Here is a 25,886-nt window from a genome sequence, read left to right on the forward strand (position 1 = left end):
GGGAGCTATGGGAAAGTGGACATGCACAAATACACCCTGGCTAAGATGCACAAATACAGCATGGCTAAGATGCTAATCCAGAATTTACTGCAAGCCACATTAAGAATCAAAGGGTGCCCACTCTGGTGCCCTACTAATACCACCTTTATGGCCAACAAGTTTTCTGTGAGAGAAACCTGTCTTTCCATTTTATTTATATCCCTCCAAAAGCAGATCATACTGATTTGACAACTGTCTTCCAGCTGAGGGCTAATTACTTGGAGAGCCATAATGCAAATGGCACTGGATCAAAGCAGATTAAGTGAGATTTAATCCTTTGGAAGCCCAGGAGAATATTAGGAGAGTGGAGCTCAGGGCTGAATAGACACTATATTCTTCTTTGGTTCTTTGTTCCCTGATCAAATCAATGGAAATGAACCTGCAGTGCCTCTTGGAGCAGAGCTGGCAGAAGCCCTGCCACGGGGCGCCTGTTTGCACTGCCTCCCTCTCTGGAGTGACGCCACTGTCACAGTGCTTACTACAGTGGAAAATTTATACTTTGGCTACAAACAAGCAGATGCTTCAAGTCTAATGGAGGACCATTTCAAATGCCGCAATCTGTATTTTAGGGCCCAGGAACAACTGCATTTAGGAGTTTCTGTTTCACAGAAAAATTAGTTTCCAGGGCATTAACCAAGTGCTAACCAGCTATTTCTCCCAAGATTGCCACTGTGATAAGATGTAATTAACTTGCAATAACTTAAGTTCTTTTCTCTCTCTATAGTTAAGCTATTTGACTTGAGCTCCCTATATCCTTGGACAGGATGGGACCAAGATACTGGAGAAGGAGCTGGATTTATGTTATGTATGTATTTTCAACTAGCAAGTCCAAATAATAGGGGTATCTGGACTATCACAAACTGACATTTGATGGCTCCAATAAGATTCCTGAAGCTAGGGGTGGAAAAATGGCCAGGTTACACAACCAACACAAATGCAAACCCACAGTGACGCTAGCTGGCCACCACCACCTCACCACCCTGAGCCAAGCATAGGGCTGAGGGCATCGGAGGGAGACTAGGAGCAGGTAGAAATGCCAAGGCGCTTAGTTCTAAGAGAAGGTGGAAACGGGGGAGAGATACCTGCCAAGACTCTTGTTTTTCACTGCGGCAGGCATGGCTGCTGCCGGGGACAGACGCACCACCAGCAGGCCAGACCTTGGGCTCCCTGGTTTAGAGCTGGCTCGGCTCTCACTTCCTCTTCCGAGCCAACAAAGCCACCAGTGTTCCCACTCCAGAGTGAACTCCAGCACTTCTGAATCAACTGCTCATCTCTACAGCTAGGCCTTTCTGCACCACTTCTCATCCACAGTTATTCTTTTTTTTTTTTTTTTTTTTTGAGCAATGAAAGAAACCATACAAATGGCAAACAACTGTCTGTATTCCCTGTCTCATTTGAACAATGAAAAATATGGGTGCTGTGATCTCAAAACAAAATCTTCACTATGGTGAGCCACACAAGAGCCTGTACTTGGAAACAAAACAAACCAGGCATGGCATAAGGTGACCTCTGCTAGCCGGAGTTCTCACATGTTCCATGTTTCCTGATTCTTGGCACAGAGAAAAGTGGAAAAATGTCCTCTGCCCCCATCCACAGATGAGGTCACAGGAGAGGATGGATAAGCACTCTCTTCCCCACACTGCATGTATTTATTGGTTCCACTTCAATTTAAGATAGGTTCCTTGTCTGCTGTCTAGTTTGGCAACATTTATAAGTGAATCACTGTATGATCCACTACCTTCAGAGAACAGTGGCTTCGATTCGACTGCTGGGCTGAATTCCTAACAGCAGGATCTGGATTAGATCTTTACTCTTTACCCTTGTCTTCATGTCTCCCATGCCCCCACCTGATCAGCTACACTGGCAGGGCTCCTTAAGTCCTGCCCTTGACCATGAGAGAGTCACCTTCCTAAGAGAAGTCCAGCTTCTGAGAGCACAGATCACAAGGCTGGTCCAGGAAGGTTTGAGCGCAAGAGCTTTGAAGATTAGAAGACAGAACCACCAGAATAAAAGATCGATGCATGAGCATCCACAAAGATAGACAGAAGGAAAAGCAGGAAATGAAGCAAAAAAAAAACCAAAAACCCAAGGACACAAATAGTAATACAAACATTAAAAAAAAAGGTTAAGGGTGGGGGGAAAAGAAAAGAAAAAAGTGATTGACATACACACAAAGATTCTAATGAATATCGTACTGGGAGCTCAGTTCTTCCATGATTAGCCAACGTCACTGTTCTTGTTAGAAACTCTATGATCTCATTTATTTCAAATCAACTACTCAGTGAATTCTGCCACCAAAAGAGGAGACACTCTTTCAAGTGTGAGCCTGAAAGAAGCTATGTGACAGGAGTCCCACTGGGTTTTCTGAAGGAAGGCCACTGTCCACTGACCAGCCATTGTTCTTCACTTCTAGAAATTCATCTGAAGTCCAAATTAGTTTTGATTAATTAGCATTTCAAAACAATATGTTTTTGCAAATATTTTTAAAGGAAGCACAGGGCAGGGCAGAATCTAAGACTGCTCCTTGCCAAAAAGCAGGTAAATCTCAAGAGTAGGCAGTTTCTTCTCTTCTGGAAGATCTCCAGGATGAGAATCAAAACTACCCATTTCAGGCTGTGGCTGTGGCTGTGGCCCAGTAGAGCACTTGCCTAGCATGCACAAGGCCCTGGGTTCCTTCCATCCCCAGCACTATGAACAACACAACAAAAACAAAAAACTATCCATCTCCAAGGATGGAAGCATTTTATCCCTCAATGGTCAAGGGGTTCTTTGTCACACTCAGTCAGGAATTCTGTGTTAGTCATACCCATCTGCTCTGCTCAGTCTGTATCTTCCAGATGGGGAGTCACCAACATGGTTTGACTCACCCTGCTATCATTCCCATTCCATAGATAAAGAAACTGAGGCCCAGAGAGGTAATATGACACAGTAATGGTGAAAGCTGGGATTCCAGACACATATACTTGACACGTTATTAAAACCATGGCAAGCAAAGCACCCGTCCTATTCCTGGCACATTTTGATTATTTCCCCCAATGAACTGAAAAGCTTCATTTAAGGCCATTGTCTTGGTATAGTCTGTGAATAAAAATTCCTTAGTGAATTTCTCTGATTGTAACTGTTAAAATCACTCATGGTTTTCAACAGACACGATTTGAGGATAGCTATCCTGGATAAAGTTCAAATAAACCAGATTGATGTTTCTAGAAATGGTTTTCCACAACTTACATTTTAAAAAGTGAACTCATTAGTCCAAGAGGAAAAAAAGAAAGAAGGGGAACAACATCAACAAAAAAAGCAACCTGGATTTATTCTGCCTCTCATCAAAACAATACTTATCACATGTGAAAGCAGAGAGGGTTGGCACTGTGCTCCCCAGACACTTGGCAGTTCATTTTCTCTCATGCCTGTGACTAAAACCAGACTTGCAAATTAAAAATATGCCTATCATTTTTTTCTAGGACAATTCAAACACAAGAATCTGCAAAACTACCCACACAAACATTGATTTAAGCAACATGAATGAAGAATTAGAAACAACCTTGAGATCTATTTATTTTCCAAATAACAAATGGTAAGAGATTTTTTTTTCCAAATTGGTTGGGGTAAAGATCAAGAATATAAAGTCACAGTCCTGATAATACAGTTACTTAGCAGATACTAACTGCCTTGTAGATTCTATGTAAAAAACATAGCCAATAAGAAAACAAAACAAAAAACCCAATCCTAAAAAATTTACCAGGAGGGGGAAGAAATCATGTGTGCCTCCAACCACTTTTTGAGAATAGGGAAAAAGAAGGGGATGTAGCTCAGGGACAAAATGCTTGCCTAGTGTGTGTGAGGCCCTGGGTTCCATCCCCTGCACCACAAAAAATAAATAAATTACAACAAAATCCACACACCCCCACCCCCCAAAAAAGGGCTTTAAAGAAAATAAAAGGAATAGAAAAAACAGAGAGAAGATGATGTGCTGGGAACAGAATTTCACAAGTTGATAGCATTTTAATGGGGCCGGCGTTCTGCACTTGGCTCTACCATTTTTCAAGAGACCTTGTCACACAATTTTATCTCACTTGTAAGTGGCATCACTAAGGACGTCTAGTTAAAAGTCTAGAAAACATGACCCAGTGGAAATCTAATACTAAATCTTATTTCATGGTTATCTTGGAAAAACCACAGGATCAATCCAGACCTATCCTCTTAACCTAACAGGTTCATAGATTTAAATAGTCACTCATCAGCCACTCTGGGGAGGTAACTGTGTGACGTCAATGCAGTGGATAAGAGACAAGTTATTTCAAGCACCCATTTTGTGTACCTAATGATGAGCACATTAATTTATTTATAATGCCAGCTAAAGCCCTTCTAAAATTATTTCCGATTTCAAAGGGATTTTATTTATTACGGTACAGGGGGTTGAACTTGGGGTGCTCTACCACTAAGTTACATCCCCATTCCCCTCCCTTTTTTTTGAGACAGGGTCTCACTGAGTTGCCTGACCTGGCCTTGAACTTGGATTCCTCCCGCCTCAGCCTCTCAGTAGGTGAAGTTACAGGCATGAGTCGTCTCACCCAGCTTCAAAGAGATTTTAGAGGGAAGATAACTGCTGTTTTAGAACCTGCTATGTGCCAACCACGCTATCAGGTACTTTTCCAAGTGATTTTATTTTATTTAAAATCAAGTATAAAACGCTGTAGTTAGACCTGACAGCCAGATCCTTATAGACTATGTGAGGATGAATTAAGCTAATGGACTGCTAGTGCTCGGTCAAAGTAAAATTCATCAAGAGTATAAATTTCGGGTATTATTATATCCTGGGTCAGAGTGAGCAAGTCCCCATCTCTCAGCTCTGATGAATGCCACAGTCACTGTATAAAGAGGCAGGAACAAGGCCTATAGGATGGCAACAATAGCAGTGGCATCCTAGTCCAGGGAACTTCCCTGGATGGTAAGCTGGAAGTACTAAGGTGACACAGAACTGTGGGAAAACTGAGCCCAAGGGCTAAATCTTTACTGGCTGCTATTTACAGAGGGAGAGGTTGCCCAGACAACAAAGGGCTTCAGAGCTAGAGCCCAGGTGTGAGGTGTGGCTCTGGGATTACAGATGTTGGATGTTACCCGAATTCCCTTTTGCCCCTTTTTTATTCCATGAGAGTAGGCAGATTAAGAACCCCATGCCATGCCTGCCACCTAGCTAACACAATCATGAGCTCAGAGCCAAACTTGGTTCATAAGTCACCAGCTTCCTTTCCTGGACTATTTGTGCATTAATTATTTATTATTTTATAACAAATTATTCTAATGCTTAGTGGACTGATAAAAGCATTTGTTATCTCACATTTTCTGTGGGTCAGGAATTTGGAATCAGCTGGGTAGCTCAGGCTCAGAACTTCTGTGAAGCTTAGTGAGGATGGAGGCAGGAAATAGTCATCTGAAGGCACGGCTAAAGCTAAGGAATGGTTGCAATCTACAGTCCACAGGCCCAATCTGGCCCAAAGCCTGTTTTTGTAAATAAAGTTTTATTAGAACACAGCCATCCTTTTTCATTTGCATGTTGCCTATGGCTATTTTTACACTACCATAGCAGAATAGTCGTTATGGAGACTACATAAGACATATGCTTAAAATATTTATTATCTGGTAATTTACAGAAAATATCTGGAAACTCCTGGCCTAGAAAATCTGTATCCAAGATGGTTTGCTCACAGGGCTGTTGACAATAGGCCATGTTCCTAGTCATGTGGGCCTCTCCTCTGGATGCTTCAGAGTCCTCACAACATGGAGCTGGCTTCCTGAAGGCAAGGGAATAAGGGCAGAGCCATTGTGTGTGTGTGTGTGTGTGTGTGTGTGTGTGTGTGTGTGTGTTTTAAATAACCAACCCTTGGAAGAGACATACCATTTTGCAGTATTATATTTACTGCTTACTATAACACTAAGATACACGGTGGGAAGGGACTTCCCAAAGGTACACTTACCAAGAAGCATGGATCACTGAGGACCCTCTTAGAAACTGACATCAATAGGTACAGACCTATTCCCTACACTATAAAATCAGGGGATAGGATAGGATAATTTCTTTAGAATTTTTCAACTCTAACAATTGACAATTATATAATGCAGAGAATTTCTGAGATGTTTTTATTTCTGAACTTCAATCACAGAATACACAGTCATCCCTCAGTATGAGGGATTTTATTTCAGCCACACATACCCTTCCCCTTGGGCCAATGGATACCAAAAATATGTAGATACTCAAATCCCTTACATAAAATAGCAATGCATTTACATATAATCTATGCACATCCTTCTCTGTATGTGTGTATATGTGAGTGTGTGTGTGTGTATAATATATATATATATATATATATATATATATATATATATATATATATATATATATATAGTGGGGGGGGGTAGTGGGGTTTGAACCCAGGACCATGTACATGTGAGGCAAGTGCTCTACCTCTGAGCTACACCCTAGCCCTACTGTATAAAGTAAGACATCTCCAGATCACAGCTAATATCTAACACAATGTAAATGCTCTCTAAATAGTTAATAGACAGTATTGTTCAGCACATAATGATGTAGTAAAAGTCTGTATATGTTTATTAAAGACACAATTTATTTTCATAATATTATCCATCTTAGGTTTGTTGAACATGCGGGTACAGAAACCATAAACATGGAAGGCAAACTGTAGTCAATTAATATTTGCTACTGAATTTTAGCATCTGTATTTTCATTTTGACTTATGTTTACCATAATATTATCATTTATGTTGGCAGAACCATTATTAGTGTGAAGTGATTGTTTTCCTTTAAGGTAGTATTTCAAAGAGTTCTTAAATTCAAACATTTCTTGTTTCTTTAATTCTATCCTTTGGTGAAAGAGACAGCTAACCAAATGTGCTGTTCTCAGGGATTACTTTAAAAGTCCATATTCCTTAGTCCATAGGTCACTATGTTTTTAATCCAATCTCTTTGGCCTACAATCATTGCAAGATATAACATTCAATCACATCACTGAAATCTTGTAGCACTGTAAATCAATGGAAAATAATATTGATTATTATGTTAAATAAAAATTTCCTATTTTAGCAGTTCAATAGTAATAAAAAAACCTTAAAAAAAGTGTGGCTTCCTACCCATAATAAGTGTTCAATAATGGCTTCCTGAATTTCATATGCAAATATAACACAAGGAAGATAATTTCAAATTCCAAGGACTAACATTTAGTACTATAAAAAGTACAAAGGGATGAAATTTTGCCCCTAATGTTATATATTTAACTAATGATCCACTCACTCAACAAATACAAATTCATCTGAAGTAATCCTGCCCCAGGAAGCTTCTAGTAGGTGGTCACAGACAAATTATCTTTGACCTTGATGAAGTCCACAGTCATAACATAAAAGGTGGCATGTGGTGAAATATACATAATTTAGATCTTAACAATGTTTAGGTATTAAATACATCGCACTTGGGTTACACTTTGTGAGATAAAGCTCCTGCCTCCCTGAGCACAGAGCCCTCACTAATCATTTAAACTAGCAGTACAAGGTCAATTTACCCAATATTTCCCTAATCTTTCTACTCCCTCTAAAGACAAATGCAAATTTAAAAGATTTGTTTTCATCAATGATTCACTCCTAAAGATAAAAGATGCTAGAAAAACAACAACAACAACAACAACTGTGTTAAGATTATTCTTTTAGGATGCTACTCCAGCATCTTCTCTTTCTGGATTACCAAAGAATCTTTTTCCTTAGTCCTGAAACTTGTCTTTGGTTCACTGAATCCTATTTTAGTGGTGAGTAAATGGACCTGGGTTTGGTAACAACCATCGCCGCCACCATATTTCTTTATAACTTTTTTTTTTTTTTCAGTGCTAGGGATCAAATCCAGGGCCTTGTACAAGCTAGAAGAGTGCTCTACCACTGAGCTCTATACACAGCACATCTTCACAACTTCTGATCTGACCAGTATAATCTTTAATATCCTAAATCATTTAGTAAAAAAGTGAGTATGTTGATAACCAGCCAGGAAAACCAAGAGCTACTCTTACATCTGTTAGCCCTCATGGCCACGGAACTGTTAATAAATACAGAATCCGAGACTGGGGACCTTACATGTCTTACTGGAATATATCTTTTGTTGTTGTTTTTAAACACACAGTTTTAAGCATTCTGAATCACCTAGAATAATTTGTTTTGGAGCAATTTTATTCTTTACAAACACAGATAGGTTTTAGTGACACATGTGAACACTATCCAAAGCATACAGCCAAAGCTTCCACAGCACGTTGACCTGGAGGCCTTCCCAGTGGAAGGGACCGGTGCCTCCACACCTGCCACTCACACTGTTTCTGATCTACTGGCATGGCAACTAGGAAAATGATAAATTTTATTCCATATCGTGGCCGATTTAGTAGTTACACAAGTAAAAACAAATCTGGTTCTGATTTGGCCATGCGTCTTATATCTGGGGGAAAAATTAAGATATACAGATTTTAAATTTTTCTTAGAAAATCAATGAGATAAGCAGCAACTCACATAGACTGTTTTACTGGGAGAGACAAAAAAGATCAGAAAGGCTTTCAAGAGCTGTAGTCTTATTTAATATCTGGATGCCTTAAAGAAATTTTCTCCAGGGAGAACCGACAACATAGGGGGGAAAGTGTGCCATCAGTGGTAAGAGAGGACTGCTCTGGAGCCTGAATTTGTTAGCTGGTTTTCTAGCTAACAAGAACAAGTACAAAGGACAAACTGTTTTCAAATTCCATCTGGCCTGACTTGGGGTTATTTTACGGTCTTAGGAAGCTATCACTTTTACTGATGTCAATTGCAGTCATTCTTTTTTATTAAAAAAAAAAAAAAAGTACTTGAACTTTGTCAAGGCCAGGCATGGGGTCTGGAAGCACTGTGTGGGACTCCTCAGAAAGCATTCTCTTCCCCAGTGATCACAGAAAGGCATGTGCCTTGCTTCCATTTTTGCTAGAGCACTTACTCTAACACTCTTCTCTTTTTATCCAAGGACATCATCATAATTTATTTAATACATTGGCTTCTGAACTATGTATGAGTCAACAACCTCACCTTGATTAAGCAAAGATTTATTGAGAGTCTGCTGGGCACCAGGCCTTGCGCTGTGCCAGGTATCGCCTGGGTGGTGGGGATGTCACAACTCAAATGGGAGATGGAAGCAGAACCAAACACAGTGGGCCACACTCAGAAATGGGGGCAGGGCCTACATCACACTATGGGGGAGGCTGACCGCAGGGGGCAGGTCAAGGGTAGTCAGAGTTACAAGCAGCAGGGGAGCCCGGGAGCCCTGCTAGACCCAAAAGTGAGAAGAAGAATGGCAGGAGAGGATACTAAAAAGAGGTGGACAGGAGCCAATAATTGTTAAGAGCATCAGTCTCCTTTCAAGAAGGTTATCATGTATCAGCTGGAGAAAGATCTACTGTGTGAAGAATAGCCTGTGACAGGCTGACAGGCCTTGCCCCGAGAACAGCTCTGAAGAGTCACTGGCACGTGCAGAGGTTTAAAACAGTGCTTGGCTCTGGTTCTCAACCTCTACGCGCCGGTTACTACTGCCCTCTCCTGTTGCCCTCTTGACTATTACTTCTGCAGAAGTGCAATCCTGACTCAAGATCTGGATCTGGCATTAGAGTACCACTCTATCCTAGAACTCCTTGGGGTCCCCCAAGTGACCCAGGGTGTCCACACATGAGGTATCCTCTTCCTCCCTCAGCATTCTATGCCCCGCACTCCACATGTGCACCTGACACTGTCACAATCCAGCCTCATTCTGATCTTATGAGGCAGGCACCATATTCCTTGGCCCTATTCAAGTGTCAAGGAGACTAACACAGAAAGGTCATGTCACCTGCTCAGTGGCTGAAAAGGATTGTGAACAAGCTGCTGGTACAGGAAGAATTGGGGTGGGTGGGTTGGGGTGGGGGCACTGGATCAGATGGCCACCCAAACTCTGAAAACAGTGTCAATTCTAGCTTCCCTTTACCTCCAGCCTACTGGACCCAGACCTGACTTTAGACCTGAGAACCACCCTGTCCCCAAAGTCTGTGGTTCTGGCATTGCTGGACACTGGCTTTCTTAGAGTCTCTTTTTTCAGATTCAAAATTTCATTGATTTTTAAATTTTAGTTTTTAGAAACTTTAGATTTTCAGAAAGATCAAGCAGACAGTACAGAGCCCCATATAGCCTACCACAAACATTTAATGTGAATATATGTTGTCAAATCATTATGTGATTGAATACCCAAGTCAAACACTTTAGCACCCTCATTCTATGCTGTGAATTCTCATACTTTCCATTAAAAATGCTCATGTATCTACCATAACTTGAGAGCACAAAGCAGGGGAAGAAAAGTTCAGAAGCTCTTAGGAAATGTTGGGGAAATGGTTAAAACACATTTAACCCTATTAATGTGTTTTTTGTTGCTGTTGTTATTTATTTATTTTTTTCTGGTGCTGGGGATTGAACTCAGTGCCCAGAGTCACACACACTAGGCAAGTGCACTACCACTGAGCTATTCCCCCTGCCCAACAAAGAACTTTTTTAAAAAATATTTTATTATAGATGGACATAATGCCTTTATTATTTATTTTTTATGTGGTGCTGAGAATCGAACTCAGTGCCTCACACATGCTAGACACGTGCTCTACCCCTGAGCTAGTAGTCCCCCTGCCCAACAAAGAACTTTTGATGAGGCTTGGGAGTCTCACGCCTGACTTGAGGCTTCTGGGAGCTGTAATAAGCATAGTGATATCTTTTTAAGGTCCTCATCTTGCTCTTTTAACTGACTCCTGAGGCTGTTACCTTTCTCAGAGGCTCCAGGCAGCTGACCCTGATCCTTGGCTGGGATGTGTTCCCTGGCTTAGGGAGGGCTGGTTGCCTGGGCTGGTTAAGTGGTGACAGCTCTAGGATGTTGTGTCCTTGTGCTCCAGTCCATCAAGTTATCAAATGGTTCCTGGATAAGACTCCTTTCTATTTTTAATTGGATCTTAAAATGACTGAGAGTTGAATAAATCAATTTGAATAGAAATAAAAGGGCATCACTAGGATGGTATTTACCGTGTAGAATTCTTCTTAAAGGTCTCAACCTACTGAAGCCTGATCATTTGAAGATGCCCTTTGCAAAGCAAACTGTTTTACTTTCCTCAGTTGGCCTCTCACCTTTAAATGTATCTAATTTGCCTATATATTTGGAAACACTGCAGTTTCCTATTTGAAATGGAAAAAGCTCTGTTTGCAGGACATTTCCTTCCATGTTCTCTATTGCTTTCATTGCCACCCCTCCCATGGCTAGAGAAACAGCTGACTATACAGGGCATTTCTCCACGTGAGCTCCTGCCTCAGGATCATTTGATGCTCTGGTTAAAAGGTTGACTTCTGGGCCTTTCCAAGACCATGGGATGAGTCTTTGACTTTATAAAGCAAAAAAAAAAAAAAAAAGGTTTTGTGAACCTGGTCCAGAGCATACTTGCTCACACACTCACTCATCTGAACTCAGGACTTTTCGTTGCTGCAGGGTGGCGTTTGGCAGAGAGATGTAGTAAGGGGGAGGTTTTCTTAAAATGTAGGTTCTTGGGTCCCACCTTAGATTTAGGGAATCAGTGTGTTCAGGGCACAGAGTCCAGATACATGTGTTTTTCAAAAGTTTTACATTTAAAATACACAGCCTTGGCAGGCTCAGTGGCACACACCTGTAATCCCAGCAACTCGGGAGTTGATGCAGGAGAATCACAAGTTCAAGGCCAACCTCAGTGACTTAGCCAGACCCTGACTCAAAGTAAAAAAGTGTAAAAAGGGCTGGAGGCACAGCTCAGTGAGAAGAGCACTTGTGTAGCATGCACAAAGCCCTGGGTTCAATCCTTAGTACCAAATACAAACAACAACAAAAAACAGCATTATTCAAAAACTGTCTGATAACTTAAATTTCTCAATCATACCTTGTCCATAAAATAGGAATTGAGTTGAAAACTAGAAAAATTCAAGCATAAATTAAATATAATATAATAATTATTCATAACTATTAACAATTTCTATTGACAGGCTACTATCAATTTCTAGTCACTTAACAGTCACAAGGTCCAGGGACAGGACAGATTATTAATGAGATGCACTCTTAAATATATATATTTTCAGTTACTCTATTTTTTTTTTTAATCTGGGTCAGGGACCCAGCAGAAGCTGTCTCTGCTTTTGGCCCAGGGGAGCAGCCCAGTGAGTTGAGGCTACACTTAGTTACAAAGCAGATGGTAAAATGTCACAGGAAAGCAAAGGAGAAAAAAAAAATCTACATCCTAGAAATGGCTCCAGTTCAGCAGGTAAACCAAAGGCCTTGCCAATTAGCTCCACTCTTTGAAAAGCATGAGGTGGTGCTGACCTTCTGGTCCTTCTGGACCCCCTGGGCTGTGAGACTAGGAAAAATCTTTGTCTCTCCCTGATAGCAGCACGAACTGCGGGCCCTCGCAGCAGTGTGGGCCTTGTGGCAAAGCCTTAGGTCAGCAAGAAGGTGGCAAAGCCTTAGGTCAGCAAGAAGGAAGCCACTGCTACTGGATCTTCTGTCCAAACTTTGATTCTCAGATTAATAATTACAAGAAAAGGAAAAAGTAGAGACAGGAAGGGAGGAGCGCTCTTCCTGAGTTTGTCCGATGCTGAGAGATCCTGACCACAGTACTCATCATGGCCTCCTGCCCTTTCTTTGGCACAGAGAGCTTAAAAACCATCTTGAGGCTGGGGTGTGAATCAGTGGTAGAACATGGGTTCGCACCTCAGTACTGAGGGGAAAAATCCTCTTTAGAAGAAGCCAGGGATGTCCTGTTTGAAGGCATGTGGTAAATAACACCAAGTCAAAGCCCAATTGACAATTCTCTGTCTCTCCAGAACATAAGAGCAATATCAGCATCCAAATCACCTTTTCTTACAAGAGACTGTTAATAGAGAATCACATCTATGTCCTCAGGAGGAAAAAACTCCACAGAAACTTAAAATCTCTTAGATTTTTTCCTTCTTTTCAAGTAACTCGAGGTAGAATTTTGGCCAGTTTTCATTTGTCAATTAAGATGAGTGTAAATAAACTTTCCTTTGGAGTTATGGCTTGCCCGCTGTCAGGAAGAGTGCTTCTGAAGGAGTCTCAGAGCTGACTGGAGATGTCACTCAGCCATGGCCACAGTAAATACACACCCTGACACCCCAGCAGAAAACAACAGCCCTGCCTCAGGCCTTCAGGTAAATGTATTTAATGACCTTGAAGCATGTTAATCATAACAGAGATCAATAAAAACATTTTTTGCTTTTTATATAAAGCTGTGGTAACATGAAATACTGAGGGGAAAGATTATTAACACAAGGCAAGATCTTGTCTTGACATTGAATTAAACATGTACACACTAGTCAGGAATCTGCCTGCCATAACCTACAAACATCACCAAAAATATAATCATTGGAGAAACAAAGCTCATGTAACCAACCTCAGAGTCCATCAACAGATGAATGAATGGAGAAAATGGGGTACATATATACAATGGTATTATATTCAGTCATAAATAAAAAAATGAAATCATGGCATTTTCAAGAACATTCAGATGTGAAATGATTGGGCTATGGAAGGAAGCCTTGACCCAATAAATAAATTAATTTCCAATGGATTTAACTGAGGGGTAACTGAAGGTGGGTAAGGTATGGCTGAAGGTGGGCATGGTGGGGGGAGCATGCCTTTGGGGTATGTATTTTCTATATGGCAAATGGAATCTTTCTCTGTTTCCTGATCATCAAGTGAGCCACTTCCTTCACCACACTCTTCTGCCATGATGTTCTGCCTCACCTTGAGCCCTGAGGAATGGAGCCAGCTGTCTATGGGCTAAGACATCTGAAACCGTGAGTCCTCCTCTAAAATTGTTCTTGTGTCAATCTTTTAGTCACAGCAATGAATAAGCTAAAACATGTACCCTCCCACACAACTTTAAACCAACACCTCAAGTTTTTTTCAACACACATTTTTTTTTCTTCCTCTTTTTAGTATTTTTATTGGTACATTATAGTTGCACATAATAATGGTATTATAACTTGGCCATATCACTCCCTAAACTACCCTCCACCTTGCCCTTCTCCCATTCCCTGATTCCTTTCATCCACTGATCTCCCTTTGATTTCCATGAGACCCATGCTCTCACCCCATAACCTTTCTTGGCCTTTTACCTCTCCATCTCCCACATACAACACTTGATCTTTTGAGTTTGGCTTATTCTTTACCTAATGGTCTCTAGTTCCATCCATTTTCCCTGAAAGTGCCATAATTTCATTTTTTAATTTATGTCTGAATAAAATACCATTTTATATATGTACTCCATTTTCTCCATTCATTCATCTGTTGATGGACTCTGAGGTTGATTACATAGTTTGACTATTTTGAATTGTGCTGCTATACACATGGGTATGCATGTATTACTATAATATGATGACTTTAATTCTTCAGAATAATACCAAGAAGTGGTATGGCTGGATCATATATGGTGGTTCCATGCCCAGCCTTTTGAGGAATCACATATTGATTTCCATAGTGGTTGTATTAATTTACAATCCCAGTAACAGTGTAAAAATGTTCCTTTCTCTCCACATCCTCTCCAACATTTAATACTGTGTGTATTCTTGATAACCACCATTCTGACTGAACACCTAAATTTTCATCATAAATTAACAGATGTGAAATATATTTTCTAGCATATGATAAGTATCAACACAAAAATAAAGTCATACTTTTAAAGCCATTCAAAGGATTTTTCATATTGTAGTGATATGAAATCCATCACCATCCATTTGAAAAATACATAAATATGCTCTTAATTAATAGTTAAATTTTTCCCCCTCACTGAAATCATATTTTCATTCAAGGAATTTTATCCTAGAATTTTTTTTTTTTGCTTTAAAGTCTTTATAAAGCACTCTCTCATACTTAGCTATAAGTTGAAATTTAAAAGCTTTTAAAATTTCATGTGACATACATCTCTCTCTGTAAGTGTTAAAAATAAATATTCTTACAACTGCTGAACATAACTTTTTGGATACACTGAAGAGATTCATCTCTTAAAGAGAAGGATTTGGCTTTGGTGATTGGGGGGTGGTGCTTTACTGAACTCAGCTTAGCCTCTAACATCTCCATTTTAAAAGGTTCTGTCACCTGAGAGGTTTTCATACTGGGATCCAGGCAAAGGGTAAGGCTCATTTTAGAAGGGAGGTGCTCCTTTCTTCTGAAAAGTGGGACAAGGGTCATCAAGAAAGGAGAAGTGGCCAGGATGGCCAGCAGGACACAGGGGCATCCTTGGGAAGTTAACATCTTAGGAAACAGTACATGTATAATAAACCAAACATCTGAAAACCCGGGCCCCAAAACTATCTGCACCCACATGTTCCTACCAAAGTCGGAGGAGCATGGCTGTTTGGAGGCGCTACACTCTGCCTACCCTTCTCTGTCCATCCTATTTTTCTGGCCCTCACTCTGTCTCTCCTTCAAACAAATGCAAAGCAGATACTTTAAAACACTTGAAATTCCCAGCCCATGGGTCTGTCCTCCTGTCTTGATGTCTCTCTGACCTTAACTGAGAGGTTTACAGAGGAATTTACAAACAAACCTCATTTGCCTCATATTGCTACTTGGTCTCCATACTTGATTCATAGCCACAAACTTAATGCAAAAAATTTATTTGATGTTAAAATAAAGTTTATTCTATTTCACCTGATGTGTACTTTTTCTAAGGGGGAAAAAGGGCTTACGATGAGTGTGGGGGCAGGGAATAGAGGAGGAAAGAGAAGGGAAAGTGGAGGATGTGCTCACATGTGCCCACATGTGTCCAAAAAATGGCTTAAGGAATTATTCAAATCACCAACATGAGGATCATTCCCTATTTACTTACATTAACCTTTTAAGTGCCGAAAAGTGTACTGATAACAAATGGCAAATAAGACCCCCCCCTCCCGAGAATTACTTTTGACTTCAAAAAAGTAAGACATACATAGTCAGAAAATTCAAACTGTATATGGAAAGGAAAATCTAATCACTCTCCTCAAAGGTATCTACCATATGGAGTTTGCTGTGAGATCTTCCAAGATAAACAAATGCACCTATCAGTAGTCATTCCTTTTTCTTTGCTTCCCTTTTTCCTTTTGTAATTTGACTCAAAGGCGATTGTATTTCTGTGTCTTGTTTTTTTCTACTTACAGCCAGTGCATATGTGTGTGTGTGCATGCATGCATGTACAAATACACATACACACACCAGCACAAATTTCTTTTAAGATAGGATCATGATTTTATTATATGAATATACCATCATTTATTTAATTAGAAGAATTTGTTGTCTCCAGATTTCTGCTAGTAAAAATGTCTCTGCAACTATATTTTGATACACTGCAGATACAGCCATAACCTTAGCAAGAATCATTTCTGTGTTGCAGAATAATTCAAATCGTGATTCAACTGCATTCGAGAAAGGCTGAAGCAATTTACACCTCTGCCAACAGTACATAAAAGAATGTCCATTTCTCATATCCAATGACAGTGGGTTATCAACAACATTTCCTAATAGAACAGAATGTGGCATTTCACTGGTGTGTGAATTTACATTAATTTTGTATGAGGTTAAGCATTTCTTCATTCTTTACCCTTTAATTACCAGATTCGGTTTGTAGAGACTTTTTTTGAACTAAAGATAGTAATCCTTTGTGACATATGCAGATATTTTCCCAGTTTGCCCAATTCCTTTGAGTTCATTTTTTTTTTTTTTTTGGTCATATAGAAGCTTTAAATTGTCCTTTAAGATTTGGGTTTGGGGTTCTAATTAGGAAAGCACCTCCCATTGGAAGATATCCCCAGGCTTTTTAATATACTTTTTATGGTTCAAGTTTTTCTATTTGAATCCTTCAACCATCTGTATCTGAGGCTGGAGGAAGGGGATTCATAAGTAATAAAACAAATAAAATGCAGTGATTTTCCAAAACAGCTCTTTGTCTCAAACCACATAATATCTTCTTTTTTCCACTAACATATTTGTCACTTTTAATATCAACTAAATTCCCAGTTTTATTTGGGTCCATTTAGGAATTCTGCTCTATTTTATTGATCTGTTCATTTACACCCGTATTAAAAATGTATTTAATTATTATGATTACTGTATTATTCATAATGCTTTACTATTTGACAGAGCTTGGGACTTTTTCTTCATTTTTGGAAGTATTCTTGCTGTTTTCAAATGTTTATTTCTACATATTTGAATTGGGACTGCATTTATTTTTTAAATTTACTTATTTATATATGTATGTATTTTTAAGACAGGGTCTCACAAGCTGCCCAGGCTCACCTTAAACTTGCAATACTCCTTCTCAGCTTCCTGAATTGCTGGGAGGTGGTTGAGAGCCATTGCTCCTGGCCTGTCATTTCATTTTCACAGGATTGAATTTTTTTTTAAATCTCAGGAGAGTTTTAAAAATATTCTTTTTAAAAAATATTTTTTAGTTGTCAATGGATCTTTATTTTATTTATTTATATGTGGTGCTGAGAATCAAACCCAGGGCTTCATACACACTAGGCAAGAGCTCTACCACCGAGCCACAAGCCCAGCACTAAAAATATTCTTAATTTAGGTCATTATGTTCATAAATTATCACCTAAAGGTTTTATGTTTGGTTTCTTTTGTAAATGAGAATTTTCCTTTGATAATATGTTTAACTGGTTATTATTTCTTATGAATGGAAACAAATGAGTTTATATAAACTTTATAACCTGCTTCCTTACCAAATTTTCCTATTATTTTAAATACTTTATCTTGTGACCTTTATATACATAATCTTCTAGTTTTCTAGTAATGACGAACTTGCCTAGTTCAGGTTACTTCTGGGTTTCTTAGTTCTTCCTCTCCTCTGCTGCCGTGGTAAGCATCTCCAGAACAAGGCTGAGTACCAGTGGAGAAAACGTGCCTCCTGCCAAGACTGTGAATGCTTCAGGTTCCACCATGGAGCATGATGCTGGGTTTTGGTTTAAGATGTGAACACACTGGCTAGCCCATGTGCCAAAAGTGACCTTGCCTAAGACTCAGGAGCACAGTTCCCTTGATCTTCTCCTCTGTTATGTGATCAACGTGAGCACAGCTCTGTCCAGGGCCAGGCTCTCCCTCTTCTGGGGAGACCCCACCTAATCAGGGATATATAGTACTTTAACGTGGGAATCCCCTGTCTATTGTGCTATCTTTGACCTCCTTGCTTCTGTAAGAGGGACAGCTAGTGCGGGTCCTCTTTATATATTTTCCCCATTCAATTCTCCAAACATACAAAACAAAACAAAAAATCCTGTGCAAAGTGGTAAAAGGCTGACGAGACTGTTGTCCAAGATGTCCTAGATGTAGAGCTCGTCTCCTTAGAAGATACTGCCTTATAGATTCTGGTACTTAAATCCCGATGTCTTACCAGAGATAATAACTAGCTCTGGGCATCCAGGAATTTTCTGTCTCCTTATTACAAGCAGAAAAGTCACCCAAATGTGAGCTCCAGCATGGCTGCTTTTTGGTTCTCTCTCTGTTATCTGGTGGAATGTGGAAAAAATGGAAAAGCAGTTCCTCCTTTCATGGCAATTTTTGCTGCTTCTACCCACACATTTTCATTCTTTCTCATTCTCCGCAGGATATTATTCAGGATTCTATTTACTCACTTCTCCTTCCCTAAGATTTCTCTATAGAGCAGAATTAGAAACTATAGGGAGCAGCCCCAGGGCGATTCTCTGAATTCTCTGTCTGTACTTTGGTTGAATGCTAGTTCTAATCTTTATTTAACATTGCTTGAATCTTTTCATATGCTTAGTTTACTCCTTCAAACCTATTTGTTGCTCACGTTATTAGGATTTTGGTTTGGCTATGCCATCTTAAACTGGAGTCCTCTGGATTTATTTAAGTTGGTAATTCAATGCAAGAGAAAACGTTTGACTCCCATGAATTATGCTTCCTCTCATTTGCTGAAGAAATGCTGGGCATTTTTTTCAGGACAGTTGCTCTTACCTGCTGCTTGAGTGCCTCCAAGGACTCAAATTCCAATCTGGCCAGTTTCATCTGGATATGTCGTGGTTTATCAGGTATGGCAAATGCAAGTATAAACTTTAAAGCCAGGAGTGCATGCTGAAAACAAGAAAGAGCATATGTTGATATGCTAACACTCACTCATGTGTGCAAGGAAACAAATTGGAACCTACCCAGTATGGGATTCTTTTCATTAACCTTAGGTACTTTTTAAGTATTGACTTGTGAAGTATCAAAGACTAATCAGTTATATTTAGTCCACCCCACTGTAGTCCATTCTCTTATGATTGATGTATTTTGATTTATTCTTTTAAAATTAATTTTTACCATAAATTGATATCCTAGGCCACCCTCAATGTTTTATAGAAAAATAAAGTTTATTCCAAAGTCTTCCACAATTTTTTTTTCTACCTGAGCCTTAACAATGTATTTCAATGTGCACTATTTGTCAAGCTGATCCATTCTCTGCCCAACAATATCCCTCGGTGCTGCAGCACAGGATGAGCTTCAGTCAATGTTCTTGTGTCTTCGATACAAGGTGCCTTAAACCCTCCGCCTCCCCTTAGTGTCTGGTGCAATTTCTTTCATGACATGATAACCACAAATATTGATTAAATGATTGATGATAACTGATTGTAACCTTATGCTGCTAACTCCACATATAGAAGGATCAATACTGAGAAATGTAACGTGTTTCCATGAAAATATAGAAAATCTAAAACCTGGCTGTTGTTTCCCTTCTACATTAGCATCATGACCAGTTCTCTATTATATAATGACGTGAGATTTAAAATTAACCCAAAGATATTGCTTCCATTGGCAACCGTGCTCTTCAGACATCTAGCTTCAACTTATTGATGCTTCTCCAAACCTAGCATCACCTGTGATCTAGGATTCACACCCACAGATATCTGAGCAATCAAAAGAATAAAGCATCTGTGATGACAGCATGAATTACAAAACATTAACTGCTGTGTACTTTTAAAAGTAAGAAATAATTAAAAGGCATTAAGAAAATCAATGAAGGAGACAGATTATCCTTCAAGAAATGTTACACAATCAACAGAAAAAGAAGACAGTTAAAAAAAATTAAATGAATTCTTTACTGTGACATTATCAAAAGAAGGATGAGGAATAAATAGTAAGTAGATAACTCCTGGGAGAAGCATGACATGGGAAATGCCACAACAAGCAATAATTCAATCAGAAGACTGGTCAGGCCAGGCAAGAGGTCTGGAGTGGACCAGGGTTAGGCAGGTCCTGCCCACCATGACCAAGGGTGACACTGGAACATGCTGAGGGATCAAGAGCAGGAAAACTAGATGGTACAGCCTGGATCAGATGATATCAAATACTGTATTTCTGAACTGAATGAATTCAATTAACAAGAACCTGGATATAATCTACAGAGAATAAACAATTAAGAAAAGGCTATGCTGCACCATTATTTTATTCTATTAGAGTACTGAGGTATAATTTAATGTAAGATGTTCTCTTCAGTTGACATATCAAATAAGAAATAAATAATTTAGTAGATGAAAAAAAATCTTTCATATTTTTCAGAAACTGGGTGGCCTTAGGTTGCCAAAGCCCCATGAAGACCACGTCACTGCCCCCTTTCCATCTCTCCTAACAAATCTGTACCCATTTCCTCTTCCTCAGCGTCTTGGTGGGAATTGGTTTAAAAAACAAAACAAAACAAAATGATCCTGCTGAGGAAGAACACGCTTCCCTTGGGCAAGCCATCTGGAAGGTGTGCTCAGACTGGCTATCTGACTGAGCAAGGCTGCCACAGACCTTAGTGACATGGTTTCCATAGGAACTATTTACAACTCTCATGAACTAAAACAGCTGGCACTGATTTGGCAATATTAATTCAAACATGAGAGCACTGAAACTGATTTAAGTACATATATCAACATACTTTTATGATTAATTCTCTATAATTTATTTTCTTAAAATGTCTCCACAGTGGTTTTCTTTGGATGGTGGCATGCGTGATCTCTCTATCCTTAGACTTTAATGAACATGCATTAATATGAGGGGAAACTTTATGTAAAAAGATAACACAGGGATTCCTCCCTTAATAAATAAATTATATATGCCCTGCCAGGCTCCTAACTCTATATAGTCACTATTACCTACCTGCCCAGTAAACAGACCAAAACAAGACAACCTACAGAGAATCCAGCTTTTATATATGGAGTACAAGAATAAAAGCTGAATGAAGTGGTCACTTCATACTTATTCAAGTATGTAGAGAACACTTATGTAGGGACAGAAGCTAAGATGTGGCTGCCATCCACCACTTTCTAACCTCCCCCTATCTATCATTTTGATTCCCACCCCCTACTTTGCTATACTTCCAGAAATTCCACCAATTATAAGTAGAACTACATATTTGTTTTAATACACATCATTTTTAAAAAGTGAAAAACACCACTGGGAAGGCCAAGGAATGTCAACTGTTCACAGACACTGGTTAATTAATTTAATTAGTCAGAGCTAGCAAATCCCTTCTCGATGTCCACCTCATCCGCACTCTTGGCAAATAGCACTGAATGCCTGGGACTGTGGTGAGGGAGACACATGCAGCTTCAGTGGCACAGGGATGACTTTGAGGAAAAGGGGCAAAGAGAAGAAGAAAGAATCCAATGTGGCTCCATAGTCCGGAGAGGTAAATCAGACCCTCCATATCCTGCTAACTGGTATCTTTTATCCAAGATCCAGAATTCAAGTCATTATGATGGATTAAGTAAGTTTTGTAGTCTAGACTTGAAACCTAAATAACATTTACAGCAAAAGCTCAACTTTTAAAATTGTTTATATTTTTGTATATTTTCCACACTGCTACTCTGTTTCAAGGCTGGGAACTGTTTTATGCTAACTGATCAAGGAAAAAAAATGTAAAAAGCATTTTAGCTATTTTGACTTATTTTTTTAAATAAATGAAAACTTAAGTTGAAATAAGAACTGCTCAAATTTGAAGAAAAACATACTCAAAATGAATAAGTTAGTAGGGTAGAAGGAGCTTAGCTATGAAAACCAATGATATTTCATAGGTCATAATTGTGATTATTCAATAACAATCTGCTTTTAAAATAAAACTCACAAAATTATATCCTAAACAAAGTAAAGAAGAAAAGAAATACTGAAGGGGAAGGGAGGGAGATGGGCAGAATTTTAAAACTAATAAATACAAAAAAGTTGGCTCCCTTCAAAAGTTTCATTAAGCATGATTTTAGGGTATCTTAGTTGGAAAAATACAAAGAATAGGACATACAAAATTGGCATTAGTGCTAAAGACTTCCTGGTGCCAGTGACAAAGTATTTAGCCCTCAGCCCATTGCTCACCTCTGGTCACTACAGGACTGTTGAACACTGGGAATCTAGTGCCACGTGCACAAACAGTGAGTGAAATCATTTTATTTTACAAAAACTAGAAAATTCGTTATATGGTTGGAAGTAGTAGCTGTGTTTTGTAGTGGCATGTCTTCAAGCCAATCTCTTCTGAAATAAAAATGTAAACTAGAGTTGAATTCTTAGAATTCTGAAAAGCTAATCTGATTCTTGCAGTGGCATATCTGCAGCATTATCTCTTTGCATTCAGAATCCAGCCTCAACTGAACAACAGAAACTCCTTCAGAAAGAGTCCTCTGCTGATTACCAGACAAATTATATGTCCAAATACATTTATGAATGTGACCAGTGGGGCAGAGATAGTAAATATTATGGAATTAGGATTTTACGAAAATAACCTCAGGAATTTTCATTTTAAGGTAGTAGACTGCTAAACATATATATCTACCTCTTCCCAAGGGTTCCCTGAAATGATAGAAAAAAAAAAAAAAATATATATATATATATATATATATATATATATATATATTTATTTATTTTCTAAAAGGATCAAGACTGAATGATGAGAAGTTGACAAAACTTCTGAGGAGAGGACCAATGATGTGGATGGAAAATGCTGATTAAGTCTTCTGAGACAAAAGCAGGTTCTTTCCCAAAGAAGCCCTAGAGAGGGGACAATGTCAGATTTGCCCACACCCTCCCCCAAAAGGAAAAGATTGTGCCAAGGAGTCAGTACAAAGTGGATACATTAAAGAACAGCATTCAGAAAAGCTGGGCCCATGTATGATAATAATATAATACTGGGCTGGGGATGTGGCTCAAGCGGTAGCGTGCTTGCCTGGCATGCGTGCGGCCCGGGTTCGATCCTCAGCACCACATACAAACAAAGATGTTGTGTCAGCCAAAAACTAAAAAATAAATATTAAAAAAAATTCTCTCTCTCTTTAAAAAAAAAAATAATATAATACTGAACTGAAAAATTCAACAGCAGGCTTGACCAAGCAGAAGTAAGAATGGGCAAATTCAAAAGACAGGTAATTTGAAATTACTGAGTCACAGGAAAAAGAAAACAATTAATAAAAAAAAAATGGAAAAAAGTAAAGAAACTTTGATGAGACACTATCAACTGGATAATTCTAGAAGGAGAAGAGAGAAAGAAAGGGGACAGAGCTTATTCAATAATGGTTGAGACTCCCCAAATTTGAGGAAGAAAACATTCAAATTCACAAGGATGAACTCAAAGAGGCCCTTACCAAGACACATTATAACCAAACTATGAAAAATCAAAGACAAAGATGAAATGTTGACAGCGCCAAGAGAAAAGTGACTCATCACGTACAAAGGAGCTTCATCAGCAGAGTTCACAGCAGAAACATTACAGGCACAAGGAAATGGGATAATATCTCCAAGTGCTGAAGGGAAAGAATACTACATCTTGAAAAACTGTCATTAGAAGAAATAAATAGATAAACAAAAGAAGATGGTGTTCATAACCATTAAATCTGAGTTAAAAGAAATGCTAAAGGGAATCCTTCAAGTTCAAATTCAAAGACACTAGACAGTGAGCGATACAAATGCATATGAAAAATTAAACCTATCCTGTAAAGATAAATATTTAGACAAATACAAAATACTTCAATAATGGTGATGTGTACATCACCTTCAATTTTGGTATTGAATTGAAAAGATAAAAGTAAAAAGTATAAAACAATGGGGACAAAATGTAATTTGTGACGCTAATAATATAAAGTGGCAAGGGGAAGAGGTAAAAAGGCACTGAGTTGTTGTAGGCTACTGAAGTTACTGTCAGTTGTTATCAGATTCATAAGATCAGTTGTTAGCATATCATAAGATGTTTACTGTAATCTCCATGGTCATCACAAAGAAAATACCTGTAGAAAATACAAAAAAAGAAAATAAGAAAGGAACAAACTAAGCCATTACCAGGAAGAGCAGAAGGAGAAAAGGAACTAGCAAAATATAAAAGAAGGTAGCAAGACAGGAAAAGAGGGATAAAATAACTACAAGACATATATAAAAAATTTTGCAACAGTAATAGTAGTCTGTCCTACTGATAATTACTTTAAATGTAAAAAAGACATAGTATGGCTAAATAGATTTAAAAGTAAGATATACTATATGCTACAAGATGAAAGGATACACATCAGATCAAAGTGAAACAAAGATACTCCATGCAAATGGTAGGCAAAAGAAAGCAGGGGTAATCATACTTACATTAGACAGAATAGACTTTAAGTCAAAAACTATAATAAATGACAAATGAGGACATCGTGGAAGGGTAAAATTCACCAGGAAGATAGAACAACTATAATACATATGCATCCAGCATCCGAGTAGTCAAATATTGCAGCAAACATTGATAGACTTGAAGGAAGACATGGACAGTAAAACAAGTCAGAGATTTCAATATCCCACTTTCAGTAATGGATAGCACAGTCAGACACAGATCAGTAAGGAAACAGGGGACTCAAACAATACTATCAACCAATTTGACATAGTAGACATAAATATTCCAATCAATAACTTTGAGTAAACTTCTTCAAGGGTACTCAGAACTTTCTCCAAGATAAATGACATTAGACCACAAAGCAAGTCTTAACAAATTTAGGAAGACTGAAGTTACATCAAGTATCTTTACCAACCACAATGAAATAACACTAGAAATCAAAAGCAAAAGAAAAACTGGAATTTGAGTATGGAAATTAAAACAAAGCAACAAAAATCAATCAATGGGTCAAAAAAGAAAACATAAGGGCAATTAGAATTTTTTTTTCCAATGTTGGGGATTGAACCCAGGGCCTCATGAATGCTAGGCAAGGGCTCTACCAGTGAGCTGCACTCCCAATTAAGAAACTATCTCAAGACAAATGAAAGCAAAAACATAGCAAAACTAAGAGATGCAGCAAAAGTGGCACTCAGAAGAAAGTTTATAGTAGTAAATACCTACATTTCTTAAATCAGTAACTTAGACTATCTTTTTTTTTTAAGAGAGAGAGAGAGAGAGAGAGAGAAATTTTTTTAATATTTATTTTTTGGCGGACACAACATCTTTGTTTGTATGGGGTGCTGAGGATCGAGCGCGCTACCACTTGAGCCACATCCCCAGCCCTTAGACTATCTTAAGAATCTACAAAAGGAAAGTAGAGGGAACTGTGACCACGCACAGAGCAGGCCCAGCGGCCTGCTGAGGGGCAGAGCCGCCCCCCACCCCCCGCGCCTGCCAGGTAGGCGGAACTGTGACCACCGACAGAAAAGGCCCAGTGGCCCGCGGCGGGACAGAGCTTCCAATCACTCCTGCAAGGTAGGCGGGCCTGCGACCCACCGTCAGAAGAGGAGCAGCGGCCTGCTGAGAGGCTGAGCCGCCCCCTCCCCCTGTGCCGGCA

The 25,886-nt window shown here is 39.0% G+C and overlaps 1 protein-coding gene across 2 annotated transcripts in view; it reads right to left on the reverse strand.

Annotated features, from left to right (window-relative positions):
- Ano10 (anoctamin 10) overlaps positions 1–25,886 on the reverse strand; it is a 193,467-nt gene that overhangs the window by 38,703 nt on the left and 128,878 nt on the right. For both annotated transcript variants that reach the window (XM_071600325.1, XM_027932522.2), the window contains one exon: positions 19,105–19,221. In XM_071600325.1, the coding sequence (XP_071456426.1) occupies positions 19,105–19,221 (117 nt within the window). The remainder of the gene's footprint in view (positions 1–19,104; positions 19,222–25,886) is intronic.

The sequence above is a fragment of the Marmota flaviventris genome, chromosome 1 (assembly GCF_047511675.1).
Source record: "Marmota flaviventris isolate mMarFla1 chromosome 1, mMarFla1.hap1, whole genome shotgun sequence".
In the NCBI taxonomy this organism is placed as follows: domain Eukaryota; kingdom Metazoa; phylum Chordata; class Mammalia; order Rodentia; family Sciuridae; genus Marmota; species Marmota flaviventris.